This window comes from Mobula hypostoma, chromosome 16 (genome assembly GCF_963921235.1).
Source record: "Mobula hypostoma chromosome 16, sMobHyp1.1, whole genome shotgun sequence".
NCBI classification, from domain to species: Eukaryota; Metazoa; Chordata; class Chondrichthyes; order Myliobatiformes; family Myliobatidae; genus Mobula; species Mobula hypostoma.
Window position 1 is genome coordinate 46,773,546 of NC_086112.1, and position 24,539 is coordinate 46,798,084.

General features: G+C 42.7%; 1 protein-coding gene across 1 annotated transcript; it reads right to left on the reverse strand.

Annotated features, from left to right (window-relative positions):
• Window positions 1–763: 763 nt before the first annotated feature.
• On the reverse strand, window positions 764–23,993 carry LOC134357488 (cryptic protein-like). Its single transcript, XM_063069115.1, has 5 exons — window positions 23,906–23,993; window positions 16,758–16,934; window positions 15,361–15,475; window positions 15,150–15,262; window positions 764–885 (listed from the first exon to the last, which is right to left on the reverse strand). Exons 1-5 carry the CDS (start codon window positions 23,991–23,993, stop codon window positions 764–766), a joined length of 615 nt encoding a protein of 204 aa, XP_062925185.1.
• Between the last annotated feature and the right edge of the window lie 546 nt (window positions 23,994–24,539).

The following is a 24,539-nucleotide window of genomic DNA, read 5'->3' on the forward strand; positions in this document are numbered from 1 at the left end:
AAATGGAAAATTATGAAATAGTTTTACTTTGCTCATTTATTGCAAGTCACTGAATAAGACAGCTGTAATTGTAAAAATGCTTTATTCACAAAACTGACATTTAAAATATTTACACTTAATACTTCAAGTTAATTTTGCTTTTTGGCCAGAATTATAAAGTATTTTGATTCCAAGTAAAACAGATACAGCCAATGATATTGATACCAACTCCCTATCTGGTCCTGCTGCAATCCAATAATACAGCCAATAAAATAGTCAAGGGCAAGTCACAGAGTAAGAGCAGCTTCACTATTAAAACTAGACTATTGTCTGTAATAGAGGATCAGACAGCAATACAGAAGATGTAGATGACCATTGCACAAATGATAGAAGTACACAGGAAATTAACAACTTAGCACACACCCAAGCCAGCACACAATATTCTTGCAGCTCCATTCTCTATCAGGATGAAGATCTCAAAACAAAAAACAAACTTGTACACTGGTAATCAGTGAGGTATTTGGCTCCATGTTGGGGGATGAGATCAATTCATGAAACAGTTTATTAGCTAGGTTCTATAGAGGAGCTATCTGCCTGTATTGTGCTTCCATGGACCTGGAGTTACAAAGGTGCTTCAAAAGGTATTTCTTAAGGAAGGTCAGCTGTGCCAGATACTGGAGGATATCCAGCTGCCAGGACAAGGGAAGTTTCAAATGAAATAGCAGCTCTCCAAGCAGATTTTTTTTTAAAAAAAAAGGCAAATAGATTTTCCACAGTCATAAAATTACAGCCCAAGTATTACAAAAGAACAAAATACAGATAACAGGTACTGTAATAATGGCAGCCTTGAAGCACCAGCAGTCAGCATACCATAACTTTCATTCAGATGCCCATCCTCATCTGCATCTGAAGAATAAAAGGAAATCAATTAGGCAAGAGTTTTTGGAATTCTTAAGCAAGCATGCTTCCAACACAAGACAGGTGTCAATTATAAACATCTATATAAAAAAGAGACTGTTTTAATTACAAGTAGCATAAACCTCTGATACTTACATGGAAATGAGTAAAGTCAAGCCATTTCCTCAACAATGGAAAACTTCTGAAATTATGCATACAGAGCTCTTCAGTTTAATAGGTGGTCAAAGCTCAGATTTGAATAATTCATTTCACACTAGATTTAAGCAATTAACTTGTAGAACAGGATTTTCTTTAAACTCAAACAAGTGACATCCTGCTCCACATAATTTCCCTTCCCCCTTCTATTACATTAGTTACATAGTTTTACAATCCTCCTTTTCAAATCTACCATTCACCTCAAAACAAAAAACTACCTTACTCCCAAATTCACTGACTTCCTTCCACAAATCCTTGAATATCAGAAAAATAAAACTGCAGGTGCTGAAAATAGCAAAAACACCCAGTAGGCCAGGAAGCATCCATTGAAAGATAATTTTTCAGGACGTCTCATTGACCTGAAATCACACTTTCTCTCGAGTGGTACTCTCTAACCACATGTCTGCAGCATTTTCTAATTTTAGATCTTTGAACATGCTGCAGCCAGTTTAAAAACTTCACCCATCTTTTCTCTTTAAAGGCCACTGTTAGATCTGTACCCCAGTCAAAAAACATGCTGATCCTTCTGTTCTTATATACAGACTAATACTATTGACCCAACACCTTCTGGAAATGCTCTTTATTCAGGTAGATGAGCAGTCCCCTGCCCAAATATAATCAGATTGCAAATTTCTTTCAGCCAGGCAAGGACTTGTGGTAACTTGATTTAGCTTTGTTTACAGTAAAGCGATTAGATTTGGAAACTCCAGTGAAATATAGGGAGGCAGTGGTCTGGGGAAAAAAAAATTGACAAATAAAAGCTACTGCAAATCTTTGCCTGCTCAGATGCATTCAGTCAGGTTTGGAAGAGAGAAGTGCTATTCATCAAGTCCCAAGAATTCATCCATGATTCCTGCCATTTCTCATCTCAATGTAGTCCTTCAACAACATAAACATATATCATGTCACATGATAATCAGCTTCAATCCTTACAGGAGTGTGCCCAAACCATCACTTTTAATCCTCGTCACAGCTTTCATTCCCCAGTCATCAATCCCATTACCCTTCCTGGCAACCAAAACCAGATTGGACCACATGCAAACATCACCTTTGACCTGACAAATTAGCAATTATCTATTTGTTCCATTACCCCCACCCCCCACATAAGTTTAACTTGCAACAAGTTCTTTCAAATCATCTCATGCTCATTGGCCTATATTAGCTCCCATATCAATTTCAGTTTTTAGATGCCACCATTACAAACTCCACATTGCATCACAATTACCCGACTCAAATCTACTTAATAGAATTTTGAGCCCCTGTGCTCATCCACCATCTTAAAAATAAAAATCACTAAAGACCCTATAACAGTCACAAATCTTTCCAAAATTTGTCTGCCTGGATATCTTCCTTAAACTTACGAGTTTAACCAAACTTTTAGCCATCTATCCATCTCCTCACATTAATCATTACTGATCAGGATTCCCAATTTATTTTTTTTTAAATGACCTAAAACATACAGATGGTTATGCCAAATATCAAATCTACCCAAGCACCAAGTTAACTACCTTCGGACAGGGCATTTATATCATCTGGTATGGGTCTCCTTATTTACCATAGGAAAGATGTGACAGAGGTATGGTATCACCAATCCTGCTTCTCATGTTCTAGAGAATTGCCAGGGTGGGTGGGGTGGGGATGAAGATGAAGGTAATTGAAAACATTGTATCTTTTAAGATTCTTACAACGGGTTGCTAATCATCATTACTTGCAGAAAGACAGACTCCATGAAACATCATTAGACTACCAGGATCTCTGCAAATTTGTACTGCAGGGTAGATTTAACCATAATAAAAATAAATTCCTTTATAAAATGCTGCCTGACCTGTAGTGTTCCCACTTTTCGTGTGTTGGCTTCAGATCGCCACCTCTATAGTCTCTATGTCTTCATAATAAACACCAAGTTACATCGATTTTGAGAGTTTCAAATTGAAGGAAAAGTCAATAACTTTTATATACATGGCAAGTAACGCAAAAAGACCCATCAATGCATAGTGGGGATAAAGGAAACCAATTATCTTTAAATCACAAACAAGAGAAAATCTGCAGATGCTGGAAATCCAAGCAACACACACACAATGCTGGAGGAGATCAGTAGGCCAGGCAGCATCTGTGGCAAAGAGTACAGTCAACGTTTCGGGCAGAGAACCTTCAGCAGGACTAGAGAAAAGATGGTGAGTCGAGTTAAAAGGTGGGGGAGAGGAAAGAGAAACAAGATGATAGGTGAGGGGGAGGGACGAAGTAAAGAGTTGGGAAGTTGATTGGTGAAAGAGACACAGGGCTGGAGAAGGGGGAATCTTATAGGACAGAAGGCCATGGAAGAAAGGGGGGAGGAGCACCAGAGGGAGGCAATGGGTAGGTAAGGAGATAAGATGAGAGAAGGAAAATGGAATGGCAAATGATGAAGGGAGGACCAGAAGTTCAAGAAATTGATGTCTCCACCATCAAGTTGGTCTACTCAGACGGAATACGCGGTGTTGTTCCTCCAACCGAAGTGTGGCCTCAGCACGACAGTGGAGGAGGCCATGGATGGACATATTGGAATTGGAATGGGAATGGGAAGTCGAATTAAAGTGGGTGGCCACTGGGAGATCCCCCTTTTTCTGGCAGAGAATAGGTGCTCAGCGAAGCAGTCTCCCAATCTACATTAGGTCTCACCGATATACAGGAGGCCACACCGGGAGCACCAAACACAGTATATGACCCCAACAGACTTACAGGTGAAGTGTTGCCTCACCTGGAAGGACTGTTTTCCGGCCCTGAATGGTAGTGAGGGAGGTAGTGTAGGGGCAGGTGTAGCACTTGCTCTGCTTGCAAGGATGAGGGCCAGGAGGGAGATCAGTGGGAGGGATGAAATGAACGAGGGAGTTGTGTAGGGAGCAATCCCCACAGAAAGCAGAAAGTTGAGGCGGGGGGGGGGGGGGAAGAAATAGAAAGATGTGCCTGGTGGTGGGATCCCACTGGAGATGACGGAAGTTGCAGGGAGTTATCTGCTGGACAAGAATGCTGGTGGGGTGGATAGTTGAGGACAAGAGGAACCCTATCCCCAGTAGGGTGGCAGGAGGCTGAGGTGCCTGGACTGCTGAGCTCCTCCAGCATTTTGTGTGGCAATTCTCTTTAATGGTGGGCTGGCAGAGACAAATTAAAATTGTCACAGCTACTTCCAGCAATGCATCTGTCCTAGAGTATCAGAAGGTGGTAAAATGCAGTGGTTTAATACTTGTAGCACCTGTGGGAATTATGGTCGACGATTGCTGTGATCAACTACTCAAATTCTCTGAACGCTTCCAAGCAACACTGGTTACCAGTACACTGCATGTATGTTAATGGAGAAACACGAGACAAGTTAAAGGGTACTGTGAAACACAAATTATTGTACATTTACACTTGTACTCACAGCCTTCCAGTTCCTCAAAGGATGCTCTTATGTATTTCAATCAGCCTTTCAGCCAAAAAGAACAACACAATTAAGGCCAAATCCATTGACAGATATCCAAACTCAACTGTGTTGCCGATCTGAGTCTGAGAGACAGAGCATGGAAACGAGTCCTTGGACCCAATTTACCCATGTCAAGCGAGCAAGTCACATTTGTTCATTTGGCCCATATCCCTCAATTTCTCCTATCTTCATCTAGATATGTGTTTGTTTGTTTTTTTAAAAATATAAATGTTGCTTATGTGCCCAGCTTCTGCTTTTCTAAAAGTAATGATCTGTTCATGTACAATTAAATGCAATTCATTTGAATTACAAAAAGGTAGTTTTGTTTCAATGCATTCATAACAGGCACATCCTTCAATAGGAATCTCATTAAAGTTCAAAGTCAGCAGTCAAATTAAGTAGAAAATATTGAACCATGATTTCTTCAGCACTGTGCCAGATTGTTCATATATAGGATGTACAAAGGTCAGTTACACTAAATGGTCCAATAGCAGAAAGGTCCTTGCAGAAGAATTCAATAATCCTTTACAAACCCATGCCCATCTTCAGAAACATTAACAGCAATAATCTTAGCCCATGGTTCCAAGCCAAAGACCAGGGGTTATCAGGATTAATACCCTTGAACCCGAACTCACCATTTTCAGCTAGAGCTAGTAACCTGGACAGATTCAGGCATGCACATATTAAGAGAAAAATCATTGCACCCATTCCCAATCCATATTCAATAACCCATCCAAAAGTCGATAAAGAAACTCAAGATTGCTTAATGTCTTTTCCAGTACACAGGTGTAAAGAAGAATGAATTAATTTTTACTCGAACTGATGCAGCACAAAACATCCCACAAGTTAAAGAACAGAATAAAAAAAACCTCAGTAAATACAAATACACAAGATAGCTTACATTCCTGGATTGATTGGTTGTCTAGAGTAATACTAGGCATAGGAGTGTTTGATTTGCACATGATATGAGTGACAGAAAACTATAAAGTAGTGGAGGTTGGGTGGGGATATTGACCAGCCTTACTGCTTGGGGAAGTAACCGTTTTAACTTAACTTACAGGCAGTGTTCTCTTACTGTTGAAGATTAAGGCAGTCACCATTTTGGCTCAACTGCCAATTACATAGGAACATAGAAAATAGGTGCAGGAGTAGGCCATTCGGTCCCTAGAGCCTGCACCGCCATTCAGTATGATCATGGCTGATCATCCAACCCAGAACCCTGCACCAGCATTCCCTCCATACCCCCTGATCCCTTTAGCCACAAGGGCCATATCTAACTCCCTCTTAAATATAGCCAATGAACTGGCCTCAACTGTTTCCTGTGGCAGAGAATTCCACAGATTCACCACTCTCTGTGTGAAGAAGTTTTTCCTAATCTCGGTCCTAAAAGGCTTCCCCTTTATCCTCAAACTGTGACCCCTCGTTCTGGACTTTCCCAACATCGGGAACAATCTTCCTGCATCTTGCCTGTCCAATCCCTTTAGGATTTTATACGTTTCAATCAGATCCCCCCTCAATCTTCTAAATTCCAATGAGTATAAGCCTAGTTCATCCAACCTTTCATCATATGAAAGTCCTGCCATCCCAGGAATCAATCTGATGAACCCTCTTTGTACTCCCTCTATGGCAAGGATGTCTTTCCTCAGATTAGGGGACCAAAACTGCACACAATACTCCAGGTGTGGTCTCACCAAGGCCTTGTACAACTGCAGTAGTACCTCCCTACTCCTGTACTCGAATCCTCTTGCTATGAATGCCAGCATACCATTCGTCTTTTTCACTGCCTGCTGTACCTGCATGCCCACTTTCAATGACTGGTGTATAATGACACCCAGGTCTCGTTGCACCTCCCCTTTTCCTAATCGGCCACCATTCAGATAATAATCTGTTTTCCTATTTTTGCCACCAAAGTGGATAACCTCACATTTATCCACATTAAATTGCATCTGCCATGAATTTGCCCACTCACCTAACCTATCCAAGTCACCCTGCATCTTCTTAGCATCCTCCTCACAGCTAACACTGCCACCCAGCTTCGTGTCATCCGCAAACTTGGAGATGCTGCATTTAATTCCCTCATCCAAGTCATTAATATATATTGTAAACAACTGGGGTCCCAGCACTGAGCCTTGCGGTACCCCACTAGTCACTGCCTGCCATCCTGAAAAGGTCCCGTTTATTCCCACTCTTTTCTTCCTGTCTGCCAACCAATTCTCTATCCACGTCAATACCTTACCCCCAATACCGTGTGCTTTAAGTTTGCACACTAATCTCCTGTGTGGGACCTTGTCAAAAGCCTTTTGAAAATCCAAATATACCACATCCACTGGTTCTCCCCTATCCACTCTACTAGTTACATCCTCAAAAAATTCTATGAAATTCGTCAGACATGATTTTCCTTTCACAAATCCATGCTGACTTTGTCCGATGATTTCACCACTTTCCAAATGTGCTGTTATCACATCTTTGATAACTGACTCCAGCAGTTTCCTCACCACCGATATTAGGCTAACCAGTCTATAATTCCCTGGTTTCTCTCTCCCTCCTTTTTTAAAAAGTGGGGTTACATTAGCCACCCTCCAATCCTCAGGAACTAGTCCAGAATCTAAAGAGTTTTGAAAAATTGCCACTAATGCATCCACTATTTCTTGGGCTACTTCCTTAAGCACTCTGGGATGCAGACCATCTGGCCCTGGGGATTTATCTGCCTTTAATCCCTTCAATTTACCTAACACCACTTCCCTACTAACATGCATTTCCCTCAGTTCCTCCATCTCACTGGACCCTCTGTCCCCTACTATTTCCGGAAGACTATTTATGTCCTCCTTAGTGAAGGCAGAACCAAAGTAATTATTCAATTGGTCTGCCATGTCCTTGCTCCCCATAATCAATTCACCTGTTTCTGTCTGTAGGGGACCTACATTTGTCTTAATCAATCTTTTTCTTTTCACATATCTATAAAAGCTTTTACAGTCAATTTTTATGTTCCCTGCCAGTTTTCTCTCAATCTTTTTTCCCCCTTTCTAATTAAGCCTTTTGTCCTCCTCTGCTGAACTCTGAATTTCTCCCAGTCCTCAGGTGAGCCACTTTTTCTGGCTAATTTGCATGTTTCTTCTTTGGAATTGACACTATCCCTAATTTCCCTTGTCAGTCACAGGTGCACTACCTTCCTTGATTTAACTGGGATTAACTTGATTAAACTGGGATGAACAATTGTAGTTCATCCATGCGATCTTCAAGTGTTTGCCATTGCATATCCACCGTCAACCCTTTAAGTGTCATTTGCCAGTCTATCTTAGCTAATTCACGTCTCATACCTTCAAAGTTACCCTTCCTTAAGTTCAGAACCTTTGTTTCTGAATTAACTATGTCACTCTCCATCTTAATGAAGAATTGGATCCATAACCAAAGAGACGAGGAGTTATACCCCCAGTACAGGAATAAAAAACTTCTGAAGAGAATTTTGGAACTGAAAATATAATTCAAGCACATATTACATGAAATGTAAACTCATGGATAACACAGCCAGCTAAGCAAAATACTTGAAGATTCAAGACTGTTCAATGTGATTTCCTGTTCACAGCTGTAAAGGAGAATGAACTCATTGTTAGTCTGCATCTGATGCAGCACAAAGAACACAAAAGATAAAGAACACAATAAATTAAAAATGCAAATACAAATGGTAGTTTATATACACAAATTGATTGATTGTCCATAACGAATCAACAAACTCATTTGTAAGGCCAGTGATGTGGTGGGGATGGAACTGGACTCTCTCACGGTGGTGTCTGAAAAAGAGGATGTTGTCCAAGTTGCATGACATCTTGGACAATGTCTCCCATCCACTACATAATGTACTGGGTGGGCACAGGAGTACATTCAGCCAGAGACTCATTCCACCAAGATGCAGCACAGAGCGTCATAGGAAGTCATTCCTGCCTGTGGCCATCAAACTTTACAACTCCTCCCTTGGAGGGTCAGACACCCTGAGCCAATAGGCTGGTCCTGGACTTATTTCATAATTTACTGGCATAATTTACATATTACTATAACTATTTATGGTTCTATTACTATTATTTATGGTGCAACTGCAAGGAAAACCAATTTCCCCCGGGATCAATTAAGTATGACTATGACTAAACACACCTCAAAATCCACAATGGACTACCTCAAGAGACACAAGCTGAAGGTTTTGCCATGGCCCTCATAGTCCCCTGACCTAAACATCACCAAAAATCTGTGGATAGACCTCAAAAGAGCAGTGTATGCAAGACAGCCCAAGAATCTCACAGAACTAGAAGCCTTTTGTAAGGAAGAAAGCGCGAAAGTCCCCCAAACAAGCATTGAAAGACTCGTAGCTGGCTACAGAAAGCGTTTACAAGCTGTGATACTTGCCAAAGGGGGTGTTACTAAGTACTGCCATGCAGGGTGCCCGAGCTTTTGCTTCAGGCCCTTTTCCTGTTTTGTTATTTTGGAACTCCAAAAGATGAAAATTTAAAAGCTAATCTTGCTTAAAATATTAAAGAAATGTGTCATCTTTAGCATTATGCCTTTCGGAAATCAGGTCATCTTTTACTCGCTTAGCTATTCACAGTAACAGAAATTTTGACCGGTGGGTGGGTGCAGGGATATGAATGGTACAAGTTCTCCTGAACTTAATACCCATCTCCTTTGTCTTGTTGATATTAAGTGGTTATCTGCCTGGCACCAGGCCTTGAGCTCTTCCACTTCCTCTCTGTACAGCCTCATCATTGTTGGATATGAACCCCAGCACTGTCATGTCACTGGCGAACTCATGTTTGGCTGTGCAGTCATGTGTGAGCAATAGACAATAGGTGCAGGAGTAGACCATTCAGCCCTTCGAGCCAGCACCACCATTCACTGTGATCATGGCTGATCATCCACAATCAGTATCTATTTCCTGCCTTATCCACATAACCTTTGATTACACTATCTTTAAGAGCCCTATCCATCTCTTTTTTGAAAGCATCCAGAGACTTGGCCTCCACTGCCTTCTGGGGCAGAGCATTCCACATATCCACCACTCTGTGTGTGAAAAAGTTTTCCCTCAACTCCGTTCTAAATGGCCTACCCCTTATTCTTAAACTGTAGCCTGTGGTTCTGGACTCACCCATGCTTCCTGCATCCAGCGTGTCCAATCCCTTAATAATCTTATATGTTTCCATCAGATCCCCCTCCCCATCCTTCTAAATTCCAGCGTATACAAGCCCAGTCGCTCCAATCTTTCAACATATGACGGTCCCGCCATCACAGGAATTAACCTTGTGAACTTACGCTGCACTCCCTCAATAGCAAGAATGTCCTTCCTCAAATTTGGAGACCAAAACTGCACACAATACTCCAGGTGTGGTCTCACCAAGACCCTGTACAGCTGCAGAAGGACCTCTTTGCTCCTATACTCAATTCCCCTTGTTATGAAGGCTAGCATGCCATTAGCTTTCTTCACTGCCTGCTGTACCTGCATGCTTGCTTTCAGTGACTGATGTACAGGAACACCTAGATCTCATTGTACTTCCCCTTTTCCTAACTTAACTCTTTAGATCACAAGACAAAGGAGCCATTCGGGCCATCCAGTCTGCTCCACAGCTCCCCCATGAGCTAAACTAGTCACCCATCTAGTTCCAATTTCTGGCTTTTTCCCTATATCCCTTGATACCCTGACTAATTAGATACCTGTCAATCTCCTCCTTAAACTCCCTCAATGATTGGGCCTCCGCAGCTGTATGTGGCAACGAATACCACAAATCCACGACCCTCTGGCTAAAAAAAATTTCTCCTCATCTCTGTTTTAACTGGGTACCCTCTAATTCTAAGACTATGGCCTCTTGTCCTGGACTCACCCACCAAGAGAAACAACCTTTCCACATCTATTCTGTCCAACTCTTTCAACATTCAAAATGTTTCCATGAGATTCCCTCTCATTCTTCTATACTCTAATGAATACAATCCAAGAGCCAACAAACGCTCCTCATATGTTAGCCCCTGCATTCCAGGAATCATCCTCGTAAATCTTCTCTGAACTCTCTCCAACATCAGTACATCCTTTCTAAGATAGGGGGCCCAAAACTGCACACAGTATTCCAAATGAGGTCTCACTAATGCCCCATAGAGCCTCATCAACACCTCCTTACTCCTATACACTATTCCTCTTGAAATGAATGCCAACATAGCATTTGCTTCCCTTACCGCCGATCCAACCTGGTGGTTAACCTTTAGGGTATCCTGCACGAGGACCCCCAAGTCCCTTTGCACTTGCGATTTTTGAATATTCTCCCCATCTAAATAATAATCTGCCCGATTATTTCTTCTTCCAAAATGTACAACCGTACATTTGTCGACGTTGTATCTCATCTGCCATTTCTTTGCCCACTCTTCTAAACTGATTAAGTCTCTCTGCAACCTTTCCGTTTCTTCAACATTTCCTGCTCCTCCACCTATCTTGGTGTCATCCGCAAATTTAGCCACAAAACCATTTAATTCATAATCCAAATCATCAATATACATCGTAAAAAGAAGCGGCCCCAACACCGACCCCTGCAGAACATCACTAGTAACCGGCAACCAATCAGAAAAGGATCCCTTTATTCCCACCCTTTGCTTTCTGCCTATCAGCCAATGCTCCACCCAGTTCAATATCTTTCCTGTAATTCCATGGGCTCTCATCTTATTAAGCAGCCTCATACGCGGCACCTTATCAAAGGCCTTTTGAAAATCCAAATACACAACATCCACAGCCTCTCCCTTGTCAATCTTATTGGAATCTTTTGAGGTACTCTCGAATAGGTTGGTGAGGCAGGATCTTCCCTTCATGAAACCATGCTGGCTTCGGCCCATCTTGTCATGCACCTCGAGGTATTTCATAACCTCGTCCTTGAGAATTGATTCCAATATCTTTCCAACTACCGATGTCAGACTAATAGGTCTGTAATTTTCTTTTTGCTGCCTCCTTCCTTTCTTAAATTCCAGAACTACATTTGCGACCTTCCAGTCCTCCGGAACCATGGAGTCTATTGATTCCTGGAAGATCATTTCCAATGCTTCCACAATCTCCAAAGCCACCTCCTTCAGAACCCTTGGGTGCAACTCATCCGGACCAGTAGACTTATCTATTCTTAGTCCACTTAGCTTCCCAAGCACTTTCTCTCTAGTAATCTTGACTCTACCTAGTTCTATTCCCTGATATCTCTGGCTATCAGGTATATTGCTCATGTCTTCCACTGTGAAGACTGATGCAAAATACTCATTCAGTTCCTCTGCCATCTCTTTGTTATCCATTATAATTTCTCCAGCATTATTTCCAATTGGTCCTGTATCTACCCTTGTCACTCTCTTACTCTTCATACATTTAAAAAACTCAGTATCTTTTTTTATGTTAATCACCAACTTCCTTTCATAATTCATCTTTTCTTTCCTAATGACTTTCTTAGTTTCCTTCTGTAAGTTTTTGAAGGTCTTCCAGTCCTCATTTTTCCCACTAATTTTTGCTTCCTTGTACACCGTTTCTTTTGCTTTTACTTTTGCTTTAACCCCTCTCGTTAGCCACATTTGTGCCATTTTTCCATTCATGCTTTTCTTTTTTTCTTGGAATATATTTTTCCTGCATTTTCCTTATTTCTTGTAGGAATTTCATCCAATTCTGCTCTGCCGTCCCTCCATTTAGTTTACTTTTCCAATCGACTTGGACCAGTTCCTCTCTCATACCACTGTAGTTTCCCCTGTTCCACTGAAATATCGATACACCTGATACCAGCTTCTCCTTTTCAAATTTGAAACTGAACTCAATCATATTATGATCACTACTTCCAAGGGGTTCCCTTACCTCCAGCTCCCTAATCACCTCAGGTTCGTTACACAGCACCCAATCCAAAACAGCCAGTCCCCTGGTGAGCTTCTGGACAAGCTGCTCCAAAAAGCCATCCCGTAGGCATTCTACAAACTCCCTCTCCTGAGATCCATTACCTTCCTGACCTTCCCAATCCACTTTCATTTTAAAATCCCCCATAATTATCTTGACATTTTCCTTCTGACACGCTTTTTCTAGTTCTAGCTGCAACTTGTAGTCCACATCTCAGCTGCTGTTTGAAGGCCTGTATATAACTGCTATTAGTGTCTTTTTACCCTTGCCATTTCTTAATTCTACCCATAAGGATTCTACCTCTTCTGATCCTATGTCCCTTCTTTCTATTGATTTGATATCGTTACTTACCATCAGGGCCACGCCACCCCCTTTACCTACCTTCCTATCCTTCCTGTACACTGTGTATCCTGGGATATTCAGCTCCCAATCACATCCACCATTTAGCCATGACTTGGTGATGGCCACAATGTCATATCTTTTAACCTGCAGCTGCGCAGCAAGGTCATCCACTTTATTTCTAATGCTGCGTGCATTTAAGTACAGTACATCTAGATCAGTATCTGTTGCCGATTTTGCTATATTTCTATTTTGCAGCAAATTATCCTGTATATTCACTGGCCTGTCCTTCTTGCCATCTTTGCTGCACAGTATTTTTGACTTATTTCTATTTTCCTCTTCCTCGACCCTAACACCTTGGTTTCCTTCCCCTTGCCAATTTAGTTTAAACCCTCCCTAACAGCTATATTAAACAATCCCACCAGGATATTGGTACCTTTTGAGTTCAGGTGTAATCCATCTTTTTTGTATAAGTCATACCTTCCCCAAAATAGGTCCCAATGATTCAAGAATTTGAAGCCCTGCCCCCTGCACCAGTTACTTAGTCACACATTCATCTGCTTAATTCTGCTATTCTTACCTTCATTAGCGCGCAGCTCAGGCAGCAATCCTGATATTATTACTCCGGAGGTCTGGCTTTTCAATTTTCTTCCTAGCTCCCAGTAATCTTTCTTCAGGACCTCCTCTCTTTTTCCGTCTTTGTCACTGGTACCAACATGTACCAAGACTTCCAGCTACTCGCCCTCTCTCCTCAGAATACTCTGGACTCGATCTGAGACATCCTGTACCTTGGCACCAGGGAGGCAACACACCATCCGGGTATCCTTGTCCGGCTCACAGAATCTCTTGTCCGTCCCCCTTACAATGGAATCCCCTATAACTACCGCATTTCTTCTTGCTCTCTTGATTTCGGCACTGGGCAGAATGCCAGAGTCTCGTTCACTGTGGTCCTCCTCTGTCAGGTCTGCCTCTTCAACAGTATCCAAAACGATATATCAATTCCTGAGGGGGACTGTCACAGGGGTGCTATCCACTACCTCTCTATAGGTAGTATCCATCACCTCCTCACTTCCCCTAATTAGCCGAAGACCATCAATTTCCATCTCCACCTCCTTAACACGGTCCTTCAGGAGCCTCACCTCAGTGCACCTGGTGCAGATGTAATCCTTGGGGAGGCTGGGAGTCTCCCAGGGTCCCCACATCTGGCACTCCAAGCACAACACTAATCTTAGATGCATACCTCTAATGCTACTGTTTGTACTAAACACCAAAAAAAATGTAACTTACTCCGTTATTATGAGACTCAATGGTCACAGGAAGCCTCATCCCATCTCCGCCGAAGCCCATTGAGCCAAAGTCCTTTCACTCTGCACCCTCTCACTCCACAGCCCACTCCGACGCAGCCCGCTGGATATGGCGGTTTTCTTTTTAAACTGTTTGCGCTCAACTGGCTGACGTCATGCGCCTGCGCAGTCTGGCCTCTCTCCTACTCCGAGAAATAAAATGCCTTCTTGCTGGAAATCCTTAGCCTCTTACCGCTGTCTTCTTGATCCGAAGATAATAATCTGCCTTCCTGTTCTTACCACCAAAGTGAATAACCTCACATTTATCCACATTAAACTGCATCTGCCATGCATCCGCCCACTCACCCAGCCTGTCCAAGTCACCCTGCATTCTCATAACATCCTCCTCACATTTCACAATGCCACCCAGCTTTGTGTCATCTGCAAATTTGCTAATGTTACTTTTAATCCCTTCATCTAAATCATTAATGTATATTGTAATTATCTGCGGTCCCAGCACTGAACCCTGCGGTACCCCACTGCCTGCAATTCCAAAAGGGACCCATTAATCGCTACTCTTTGTTTTCTGTCAGCCAGCCAATTTTCAATCCATGTCAGTACTCTGCCCCCAATATCATGTGCCCTAATTTTGCCCACTAATCTCCTATGTGGGACTTTATCAAAGGCTTTCTGAAAGTCCAGGTACACTACATCCACTGGCTCTTCCTTGTCCATTTTCATAGTTACATCCTCAAAAAATTCCAGAAGATTAGTCAAGCACGATTTCCCCTTCGTAAATCCATGCTGACTCGGACCTATCCTGTTACTGCTATCCAAATGTGTCGTAATTTCATCTTTTAAAATTGACTCCAGCATCTTTCCCACCACTGACGTCAGGCTAACCGGTCTATAATTCCCTTTTTTCTCTCTCCCTCCTTTCTTGAAAAGTGAGACAACATTAGCCACCCTCCAATCCACAGGAACTGATCCTGAATCTATAGAACATTGAAAAATGATTACCAATACGTCCACGATTTAGCAATAAACGCCTCAGCTCTAGACCAAGTACATCAGATGACAGATTTCAGAAAGATGACAGTGCTTGATCCTGAATACTTACCACAGTTCTCAACCTTTCCAAATGCCTCTAGGCAGTGAAGATTTCCATAGCTGCATATACACCAGGTACAATGCTTTAGCACCCATTGGCCATCCAGAAATTTGCCACAGTTACTATCAAAGAGAACAATATGATAACAATGTAATTAATGTTACCACGAAACAAAGCTGAGGAAAGAAAGAGAACACAGCCAAGGGATACATTTTCTTACTTGAGACGCTCATCCAGTTCACAATATCTGCCAATGAAGGGAGGAGGACATGCACAGAAGCTGCCCAAGATACAGGTCCCACCATTACTGCAACAACTCCGGTCCAAGGTCTTACCTGGAAGAAACCAAAAATAATGTACAGAGCTCTCAACATTTCAGCTCAGTCCTTCCTGGAAACATCAAAAAAGCTGCACTGATATGAAACCAAAATTGTTTATTTGCTTTACAAGTCCACAATAAATTTTGCTTTGGGATTATTCTGGAGGAATAACTCTTGTATCAGATACAGAAACCCCATGCAACCAAAGAAAAGTCTTGCAGAGTTTCCCCAGTAACTTTGCACAGGATTATTTATTTACAAACAAGAGTTTTTATTTGAAACTACATCAAGACATTAACTGGAAGAATTCTGTGAGTTGTGAACTGCCAATTTGCCTAGCTTGCTAGAAATGTTGAAGATTGTTTAAGGCAACACACACAAAATGCTAGAGGAACTCAGCAGGCCAGGCAGCATCTATGGAAAAGAGAGTACAGTCGACGTTTCAGGCCGAGACCCTTCAGCAGGATACTTATTCTGGATCTGACAGCAACACACACACAAGGGAAAGGCAAAAAAACAACTCTTCTGGCTCTGAATTACAGCAAAGTAATACATACATTGTGCAGGTCAAAACTGTGGTGCTGTGTTAGCATAGTTGCCACACAATTCCATTAACTCAGATTCAATCCTGGCCCAAGGTTTTAATTATGTCAAGTTCGTACACTCACCCTGTGACCACACAGATTCCCTCCAGTTTGTTAGCTCTCCCCCACGTATCAAGCACTGGTGATAGGATGGAATTAAAGGAATGTTACTGACAGCCATTTTCCAGGCAGCAGGAGTAAAAGTTGAGGGACACACTCCATTACTGAAAAGCGTGGTGCGGCATGTATAAAAATGGCTACTATGAATTATGTCCAGTGTAGCTGGGTGCTAGGAGAATCATAGATTGTTCGTGGTCATGTTACTGGAAAGGAAAGGGGAGAATGCGTCCGAGAATTGCTTCGAGTGCAGGTACAGACTCAACGGGCCAAATGGCCTCGCGTATCGTAAAATATGAAAGCCAAGGATGGACAGAAGTTTCACTCCTGAACGAGATCGTGATTCGATCAACAAATCTCAAGGATTAAGTTGGAAAGTACGTTTAACTTGAAGCTTTTTAAAAAGAATTTCAGCGATTTCACTGTATTAGGGTTCACACAGTGAAGACAACATACGACAGCGTCGGTTTTTTTTTAAAAAAAAACAGACGTCAGCATTTTAATCATACGCTTTTTGTCGACAATATCAAAACTACTTTTTTGACTGAAAAAGCAACAGAAGTGCTAAAGGAGTCCCAGACCCAGCCATAACTTACTGTCCGTCAGCCCAACGAAGCGAATGATATTAGCAGCGACCGAAGAGTTTGATTGGCGACGTTTGATGTTGAGCTGGTTGAACTCAATCAGAGAGTCGGGGCTTTGCCCGAGAGGTTTCTCAAGAGGGGATTTTGTAACTCGGTGGTCACAGGTCCCATCTCCTCCACAACCTGAAACTTCAAATGGGAAAGTATTTCATTCACCGAGTTTACCAGGAACCAATTTCAGCTTAATACAATAGAGTTTCAGCAGCGCGCGTTCACCTACCGTTCTCAGATCCCGCAACCAGAAAATGGGGAAGGAAGAAAAGCAATCTGTAAAATAAGGGCAAGATAACTATCACAAAAGCAGCAAACACGAGGAATTCTGCAGATGCTGGAAATTCAAGCAACACACATCACAAAAGCAAGTATGATCACGTTACTATATTTTATTCTAAGATACACAGTCTTACCTAATAAGAGCTGAAAAATCCATGAATGCTGATGTTGTTTCCAAGGTGAAGTCTATTGCTGGCTGGAAGATAATCTGTGCTCCAGACCGATCCCATTAACAATTATCAGGTAATTCTCACCTCCACCTTCGCGGCACGGAAACTTCAACAACAACTGCGAAATCAGATTAACGAGTGCAACTCAATATGCAACAAATTGGCATTCGACACTTCTCATTATTCTCAGCGTGACATTCCGAATTTCGTAGCGACACAAAAAAACCGGACCATGAGCTTATTTAAAGAATATTTTTTCCCCTTCTTGCCAACAATTCATTCAACCTCGAACTTCAAATTGAAACCTCAAGGTGATGGTATTATGACACTTTCTTTTTCATTTGTCAAGTGCATCGCTTTCATGGGGCTTCTGAATAAAGATGACTGTTTGATTTAGGGGTTTAAATTAAAGTATACAATCATTTGTCCGGCTGACAAATTAAATAAACAGTTTACGATTTAACTGCTATCTGGCGTTGCAAATGCTAACCGCACTAAATATTGCCGGTTTAATTGCATTATGACACCTACCCGTTAACTCCCAGTTAAATAATTGCCAGTTTCCTGCATCAAATTAATCAAAAGTGATTGCGATCTTCCAACTCTAGTCTCATAAAGTTGAACACCAGCGTTAGAAATGTTGACTCCAGCTGATATGGCCCAAATGACAAAATCTAAAATTTAACTTCTTTCTTAGCTTTTAAGATCTACCTCTGATCAATAACTCTTGGACTCATCAGTGTTATTTGTGTATGGATTATTTGCACGACTGAAGTTACTCATGTACTGTAAGTACCAACGGGAGCAGTAGTTCAGGGAACACTAGCAACATGGGCACAAGCCCAAGATGCTGGAAATCTTGAGGAACACACACAGTGCTGGAGGAACTTAGCAGCCAGGCAGTATATATGGAAAGGAATAAACGTTCAGCTCTCTGACCAAGACCTCCTCACCGGGACTGGAAAGGAGGCAGTAAGAAGCCAGTATAAGAGGGTGGGGGGGAACAAGCATAAAGTTGCAGGTGACAGGTGAAACAAGGTGAGGAGGGAGGTAGTTGTGCGTGGGTAGATAGGGGAGGGGTGGAAGAGTTAAAGGGTTGAAGAAGGAATCTGATTGGAAAGGAGAGTGGGCCATGGGAGGAAGGGAAAGAGGAGGAGCACCAGAGGATGTGAGAAGAGTGCAGTCAGAATGGGGAATGGTGTTTGAGAGAAAGGGGAGGGGAGGGGAGGGAAATCAGTGTTCATGCCATCAGGTTGGAGGTGACCCAGGCAGAACATGAGGTGTTGCTCTTCCAATTTGAGTGTGATCTTATCGTGGTAGTAGGGGAGGCTGTGGACTGACATGTCAGAATGGGAACGGGACATGAATTGAAATGAGGGCCACCAGGAAATCCTGTATTTTGTGGAGAATGGAGCAAAAGTGCTTGACAAAGGTGCTAGTAATAAGGGAAAAATATCTTTGGAAATCCCTCTTTCCATGAATAATCTGATCAGTTGTTTATCTTATTTGAATGAGTCTATTTCATGCAAAATGCAATCTTGCCTCATCCATGGAATGGTGTTGGACAATTTAGACAGCTCTCTAGAGAAGACTCCAAGAACAACAGTGCTAAATTTATTGCCATACGTACAAGTACATACTGTGTGTGTGTATATATATATATATATATATATATATATGCATTGAGAAACTTACTTGCAGCAACATCACAGGTACATAGCATCAAATAAGCACCACCATCATCATGTGCCTTGTCATGTAACGTGGGTGATCATGGTCTTGGCCATGATTGTTCCTGGTAACTTTTCTACTTACGGAAGTTTGCCGTTGCCTTCTTCTCAGCAGGGTCTTTACGAGGTGGGTGACCCCAGCCATTATCAATACTCTAACATTCTTCAGAGATTATCTCTCTGGTGTCAGTGGTCACATAACCGGGACTTGTGATATGCACCAGCCGCTCATATGACCTGCTCCCATGGCTTCAGGTGACCCTGATCTGGGGACTAAGCAGGTGCTACACCTTGCCCAAGGGTGACCTGCAGAGGAAAGGAGCTCTCCATCCTGCCATCGTCATATAAGCAGCATTCACATGAAAACGTAAACTAAAGGTAAATTACATACTGTACAATATTTACAAGAAAGAACACAATTAGAACAAAAAAAGTACAAAGTTGTCAAAGAGTGATTAATATTGTGCTACTCTGTTCAAGCAATGAATGGTTAAGGAGAGTTCGCAAACACGAGAAAATCTGCAGATGCTGGAATTTCAAGCAACACACGTAAAAATTGCTGGTGGAACGCAGCAGGCCAGGCAGCATCTCTAGGAAGAGGTACAGTCGACGTTTTGGGCCGAGACCCTTTGTCAGGACTAAGTGAAAGAAGAGATAGTAAGAGATTTGAAAGTGGGAGGGGGAAATCCAAAATGATAGGAGAAGACAGGAAAGGGAGGGATGGAGCTAAGAGCTGGAACGATAGGAGAAGACAGGAGGTGGGGGGGAGCTAAGCTAAGTTCCCTCCCTCCCCCTCCTGTCTTCTCCTATCATTTCGGATCTCCCCCTCCCCCTCCCACTTTCAAATCTCTTACTATCTCTTCTTTCACTTAGTCCTGACGAAGGGTCTCGGCCCGAAACGTTGACTGTACCTCTTCCTATAGATGCTGCCAGGCCTGCTGCGTTCACCAGCAATTTTTATGTGTGTTGGTTAAGGAGAGTTAGCTGTTCTTGAACCTGGTGGTCTGGGACTTAAGGCATCTGTACCTCCAGCCTGATGCAGCTGCAAGAAGGTGGCATCGCCTGGATGGTGGGGATCTTTGACAGATGTTTGCCTTCTTTAGGCAGTGCTTCCTGTAGGTACCACCAGGAGTGGGAAGGGATGTGCCCATGAGGTATGAGGCAAAATCCACTACTCCCTGCTGCTTCTGACGTTCCTGCCTATTTAAATTGCCATGCATCACTATTCTCTGTGGTGGCAGAGTCAAGTATTTGCAGCCAACTTCAGGGAGAAGTGTCATGGATGATGCATCCGTTTCCCCCTGACGTTTTGCTGTTATGGTTCTGCAGTCATCCCATGAAATGGCTGATAGCAAATGCATTAGGACCAGGCAATTTCATGTATGACACAGAATTGCAGCTGTATTACAAGCTCAGCAGTTTGAGTATGGTAACAAACCCGAGTTAACGCCTCAGGTTCGGCCGGCTCGTGTTCGTCAAGGGGAAAACAGCCTCTGGCCCCGCCAAACTGAGAAATCACGTTTGTGTGGATGTTGTGTAATGTTCCACCCAGTTACAAATCCACAATGCAAAATATCAGACAGTACACCATAAGCAATTAAATGATTGAACTTTATGAATCCTAATCTGAATATAGGGTCAGTAATGAAAACAAAAGAAGGGCCCATTTCAAGGAAAAGACAAAAGTGCACGTTGGAGCTCACAAATTCGCCATTCTTCCATCATCAGTCTCCTCCGAGCGTCACCGACCTTCGGACCCTCAGATCCCAGTCCATTCCATCTGGTGGTCTACCAGCTCTCTCCACACATGTCTTCCCTCTTCATCTCTCCTCGACCAAAGACCGCGAAAAATCTCCTTCCAGATTCACAAGACAGAGCAACAATCTCCTGATTGGCTAACATGCATAACCACAGTCCTGTTATCTCCAACCATAACCCAAGCATTGCTGATACAGAGAAACCGTTACCTCAGCAGTGAACATTGCAGAGGAGCCATTTCATTAGCAGTGAATCCTTACAGCGCATTACATGAGCAACACATACAAAATGCCGGAGGAACCCAGCAGTTCAGGCAGCATTGATGGAAAGGAATGTCAAGTCTCTTCAAGGAAAATGAAGGGAAGGGGAATGGAAGGGAGATGAAAAGAAGGGAATGGAAGGGAGATGAAGGGAAGGGGAATGGAAGGGAGGGGAATGGAAGGGAGAAGAAGGGAAGGGGAATGGAAGGGAGACGAAGGGAAAGGGAATGGAAGAGAGATGAAGGGAAGGGGAATGGAAGGAGTACAAGCTAGAAGGTGATATGCAAAGCCCACCTTCTTGTATTCCTTCTTATTCTGGCTTCTTTCCTTTACAGTCCTGATGAAGAGTCTCAGCTCAAAACATTGACTGCTTATTCGTTTCCATAGATACTGCTTGACCTGCTGAGTTCCTCCATTCTGGATTTCCAGCACCTCCGTAATCTCTTGTGGTTATGGTTACTATACTTAGAGGTATGGAACAATGTGGATATTTCTCAGTTATATTGCCTCCACAAAAATCACTACAAATCCATGCTTTTTCTCTCCAGTCCTGCTGAATGGTTTCAGCCTGAAATATCGACTGTACTCTTTTCCTAGATGTTGCCTGGCTTGCTGAGTACCTCCAGTGTTTTGTGTGTGTGGCTTGGATTTCCAGCATCGGCATATTTTTTTCTTGTTTGTGGTTGGACAAGTCCCTGCTCTCCAGTCACTGGCCCATGAGCTACTCTTGAACATCAGATGAATGACAGAAGGTACTTGCTTGCCAATGATCAGCTCGGGTTTTGCCTGCACCACTCTGCTCCAGACCTCCTCACAACCTTGGGCCAAACATTAGCAAAATGGCTGAGTTTCAGAATGTGGAACGAAGTGTGATGTCAGGAAGAATTAGTAAAAATGAAGTCAGCTGTAATCAAATGGGAAACCTGTCACTGTTTAGAGAACTACCTTGTGTAAAGAAAGGTGGCTGTTGGAACCCAGGTTATCACCGCAGGAGCTCTCTGTGCAGTTTTATAGACCCAACCATCTCCAGCGGCTTCTTTACATCATAATGTCATGAAGTAGCAGGTTCATGAGTGAATGTTTCCAGCATTTTGATTGTTTATTTCAGATTTCCAGGATTTCCAGATTTTTTTTTGTTAAAGAGAGATCCTAACCATTTACTTTTAAAGGCATTACGACTGGGGAGTTCAGAATCAGAATTATTATTATTGACTTGTCGTGAAATTTGTTGTTTGGTGACAGCAGTACTGTGTAATACATAAAATACAATAAGAAATATATTAGAACAAAAAGAAAGCAAAACTAATGAGGTAGTATTCAGGGTTTGCTGTTTGTTCAGAAATTTTATGGTGGAGGGAAGAAGCTGTTCCTAAAATATTGAGTGTGTGTCTTCAGTCCTCCTTTCTGGCAACTATTGACGGAGAACTTTACCAACATCAGCCACATAGCTATCTCAGCTAAAAGAGCAGTTAGAGGTGTACATTCCACAACAAGGGCTTATCTCCTGACATCTGAAAACCTTTCCATTATCTACAAAGCATGTTAGTTAGCACTGTTGTGGGATGCTCTCTGCTCGTCTCGATGAAGTGCATCTCTAATAACATTCAGTCTCTTCTCCATGAATTCAAACAGCCTGCCTGACTGGTGAGCCATCCACACCCACATTCCTTCCACCACTTTGGTGCCGTGTCCACAATCTACAAAATCTTTGCTATGAGTCAAAGATTATTGGGTGGACAGAAGAAAAGATTCAAGGACATCCTTTAAAAATGTTAGAAGCAAACCTGATTTAAATGACTCAAAAACAGCTTTTCATCCCTCAAACCATCCACCTGCCAGTTCTGTTGTCCATCCCCTGATTCATAGATTCTTTCGTGACAGAGTCCATGGGTCCCACATTGGCCCCAACAGCCTTCTTGGAACCCTCAGAAATGGACTGGAAGTAAGTCCCCCTCAATCCTGAGGGACAGCCAGAAGAAGAGATTGCAAGGCTACATAGATAGAGCTCCCAGCAATCGCCTCTGATCTGGGCCGACATTTACGTGCCGGGTGGCACCTAATTAATTAGCTTGTTTATTTCGGCTTTTTTCTTAAAGGTGTGCTGGGTGCGTTCCGACTACCGCTGCACCACTGCATTCTTCGCAGCACTGTATCGGTCCACGACCCGGAGGTTGGGGACCACTGCGCTAATGCATTAACTAGCACTGATCCTATCAGGGAGGTCAATAAATCTTTACTACTCTCCATCCACAATACTGATGTCTCTAATTGTTGATATGGTAGACTCCTGGGCCCAGAGAATCCTCTCCTCTCCAAGACCTCAAAAGTGGCACCAGAACATTAAGGAGTACGGTTTTGGAACCTGCAGCAAGGCTTCTAAAGTTGCACAAAGGTTTCCAGCAGCTCTTGGAAGGATGGGGTGCCTCTTTTTTGCAGGTGCAGGTGTGCCTCAGACTGCCTGTGCAGCTGACCCCAAAATTCCACTTCGTGAATGTGTGCATGTGCATTCCATGGCAACTAATTCTGTCTGGACTCCTGCAATAATGTTAGTGAGATGTGCATACAAACCTCAGGCACAGTCTGCACTGGGTCAGAGAGGAGCTGGTTCCTCACACATCACTAATCTATCACCATCAAAATCCTGAGCTGAGCCCCGACTATTGGATTAGAATTTCCTCGTGTACAAATTATGAAAATCAACAAATAGGACCAAAACTCTGCTCTAAATATGAACTTTCAAACCATATTGTATTATTACTGTAGCATTTGTCTTGTGGCTAAAATAAATCCCCAAAATACTCTTTATCTTATCATATATACTAGTCATCAGCAATGGACCGAACAAAGTGTTTACACAACTCGTAGATCTGATCAAAGCTCTGCAGGTTTTCTGCACCTGGATCACTTACATACACAGCTTCTGGATGAATCCATGATTCCCATATTGACTTCAATAGTCATCTCAGAACCCACAAAACTGGTTTGGAAGCAGGTCATGCTTGTGTCCCAGGGACTGCTCAAGAAGAAAATATACTCCTGAGCAAATGAGCAAACACAAAATGCAGGAAGAGCTCAGCAGGTCAGGAAGCATCTATAGAGAGGAATCAACAGTCGACACTCAGGTTGATAGTCTTCATTAAGATTGGCAAAGAAGGGGGAGAAAGCCAGTAGAAGGAGGTGGGGTTCCACCTCTCACCTCCCAACTTCCTATTTCATCTTCCCTCCCCACGCACCATCCACCTCACCTGGTCTCACCTATCAGCAGCCAGCATGAATTCCTTCCCCTTCCCCACCTTCCTTCTCTAGCTTCTGCCCCCTTCCTGTCAAACCCTGATGAAGACTCTCGACCCAAAATGTTGATTGATTATTCCCCTCCATAGATGCTGCCTGACCTGCTGAGCACCTTCAGCATTTTGTGTGTTGCTCTGAATTTTCAGCATCTGCAGAAGCTCTCGTGTTTATACTTAGCAAATTAAGCAGTCCATATCTAGAAACCATTCAGGGCTGATAACATTCTCACAATGATCACCTCCAATAAAAGAG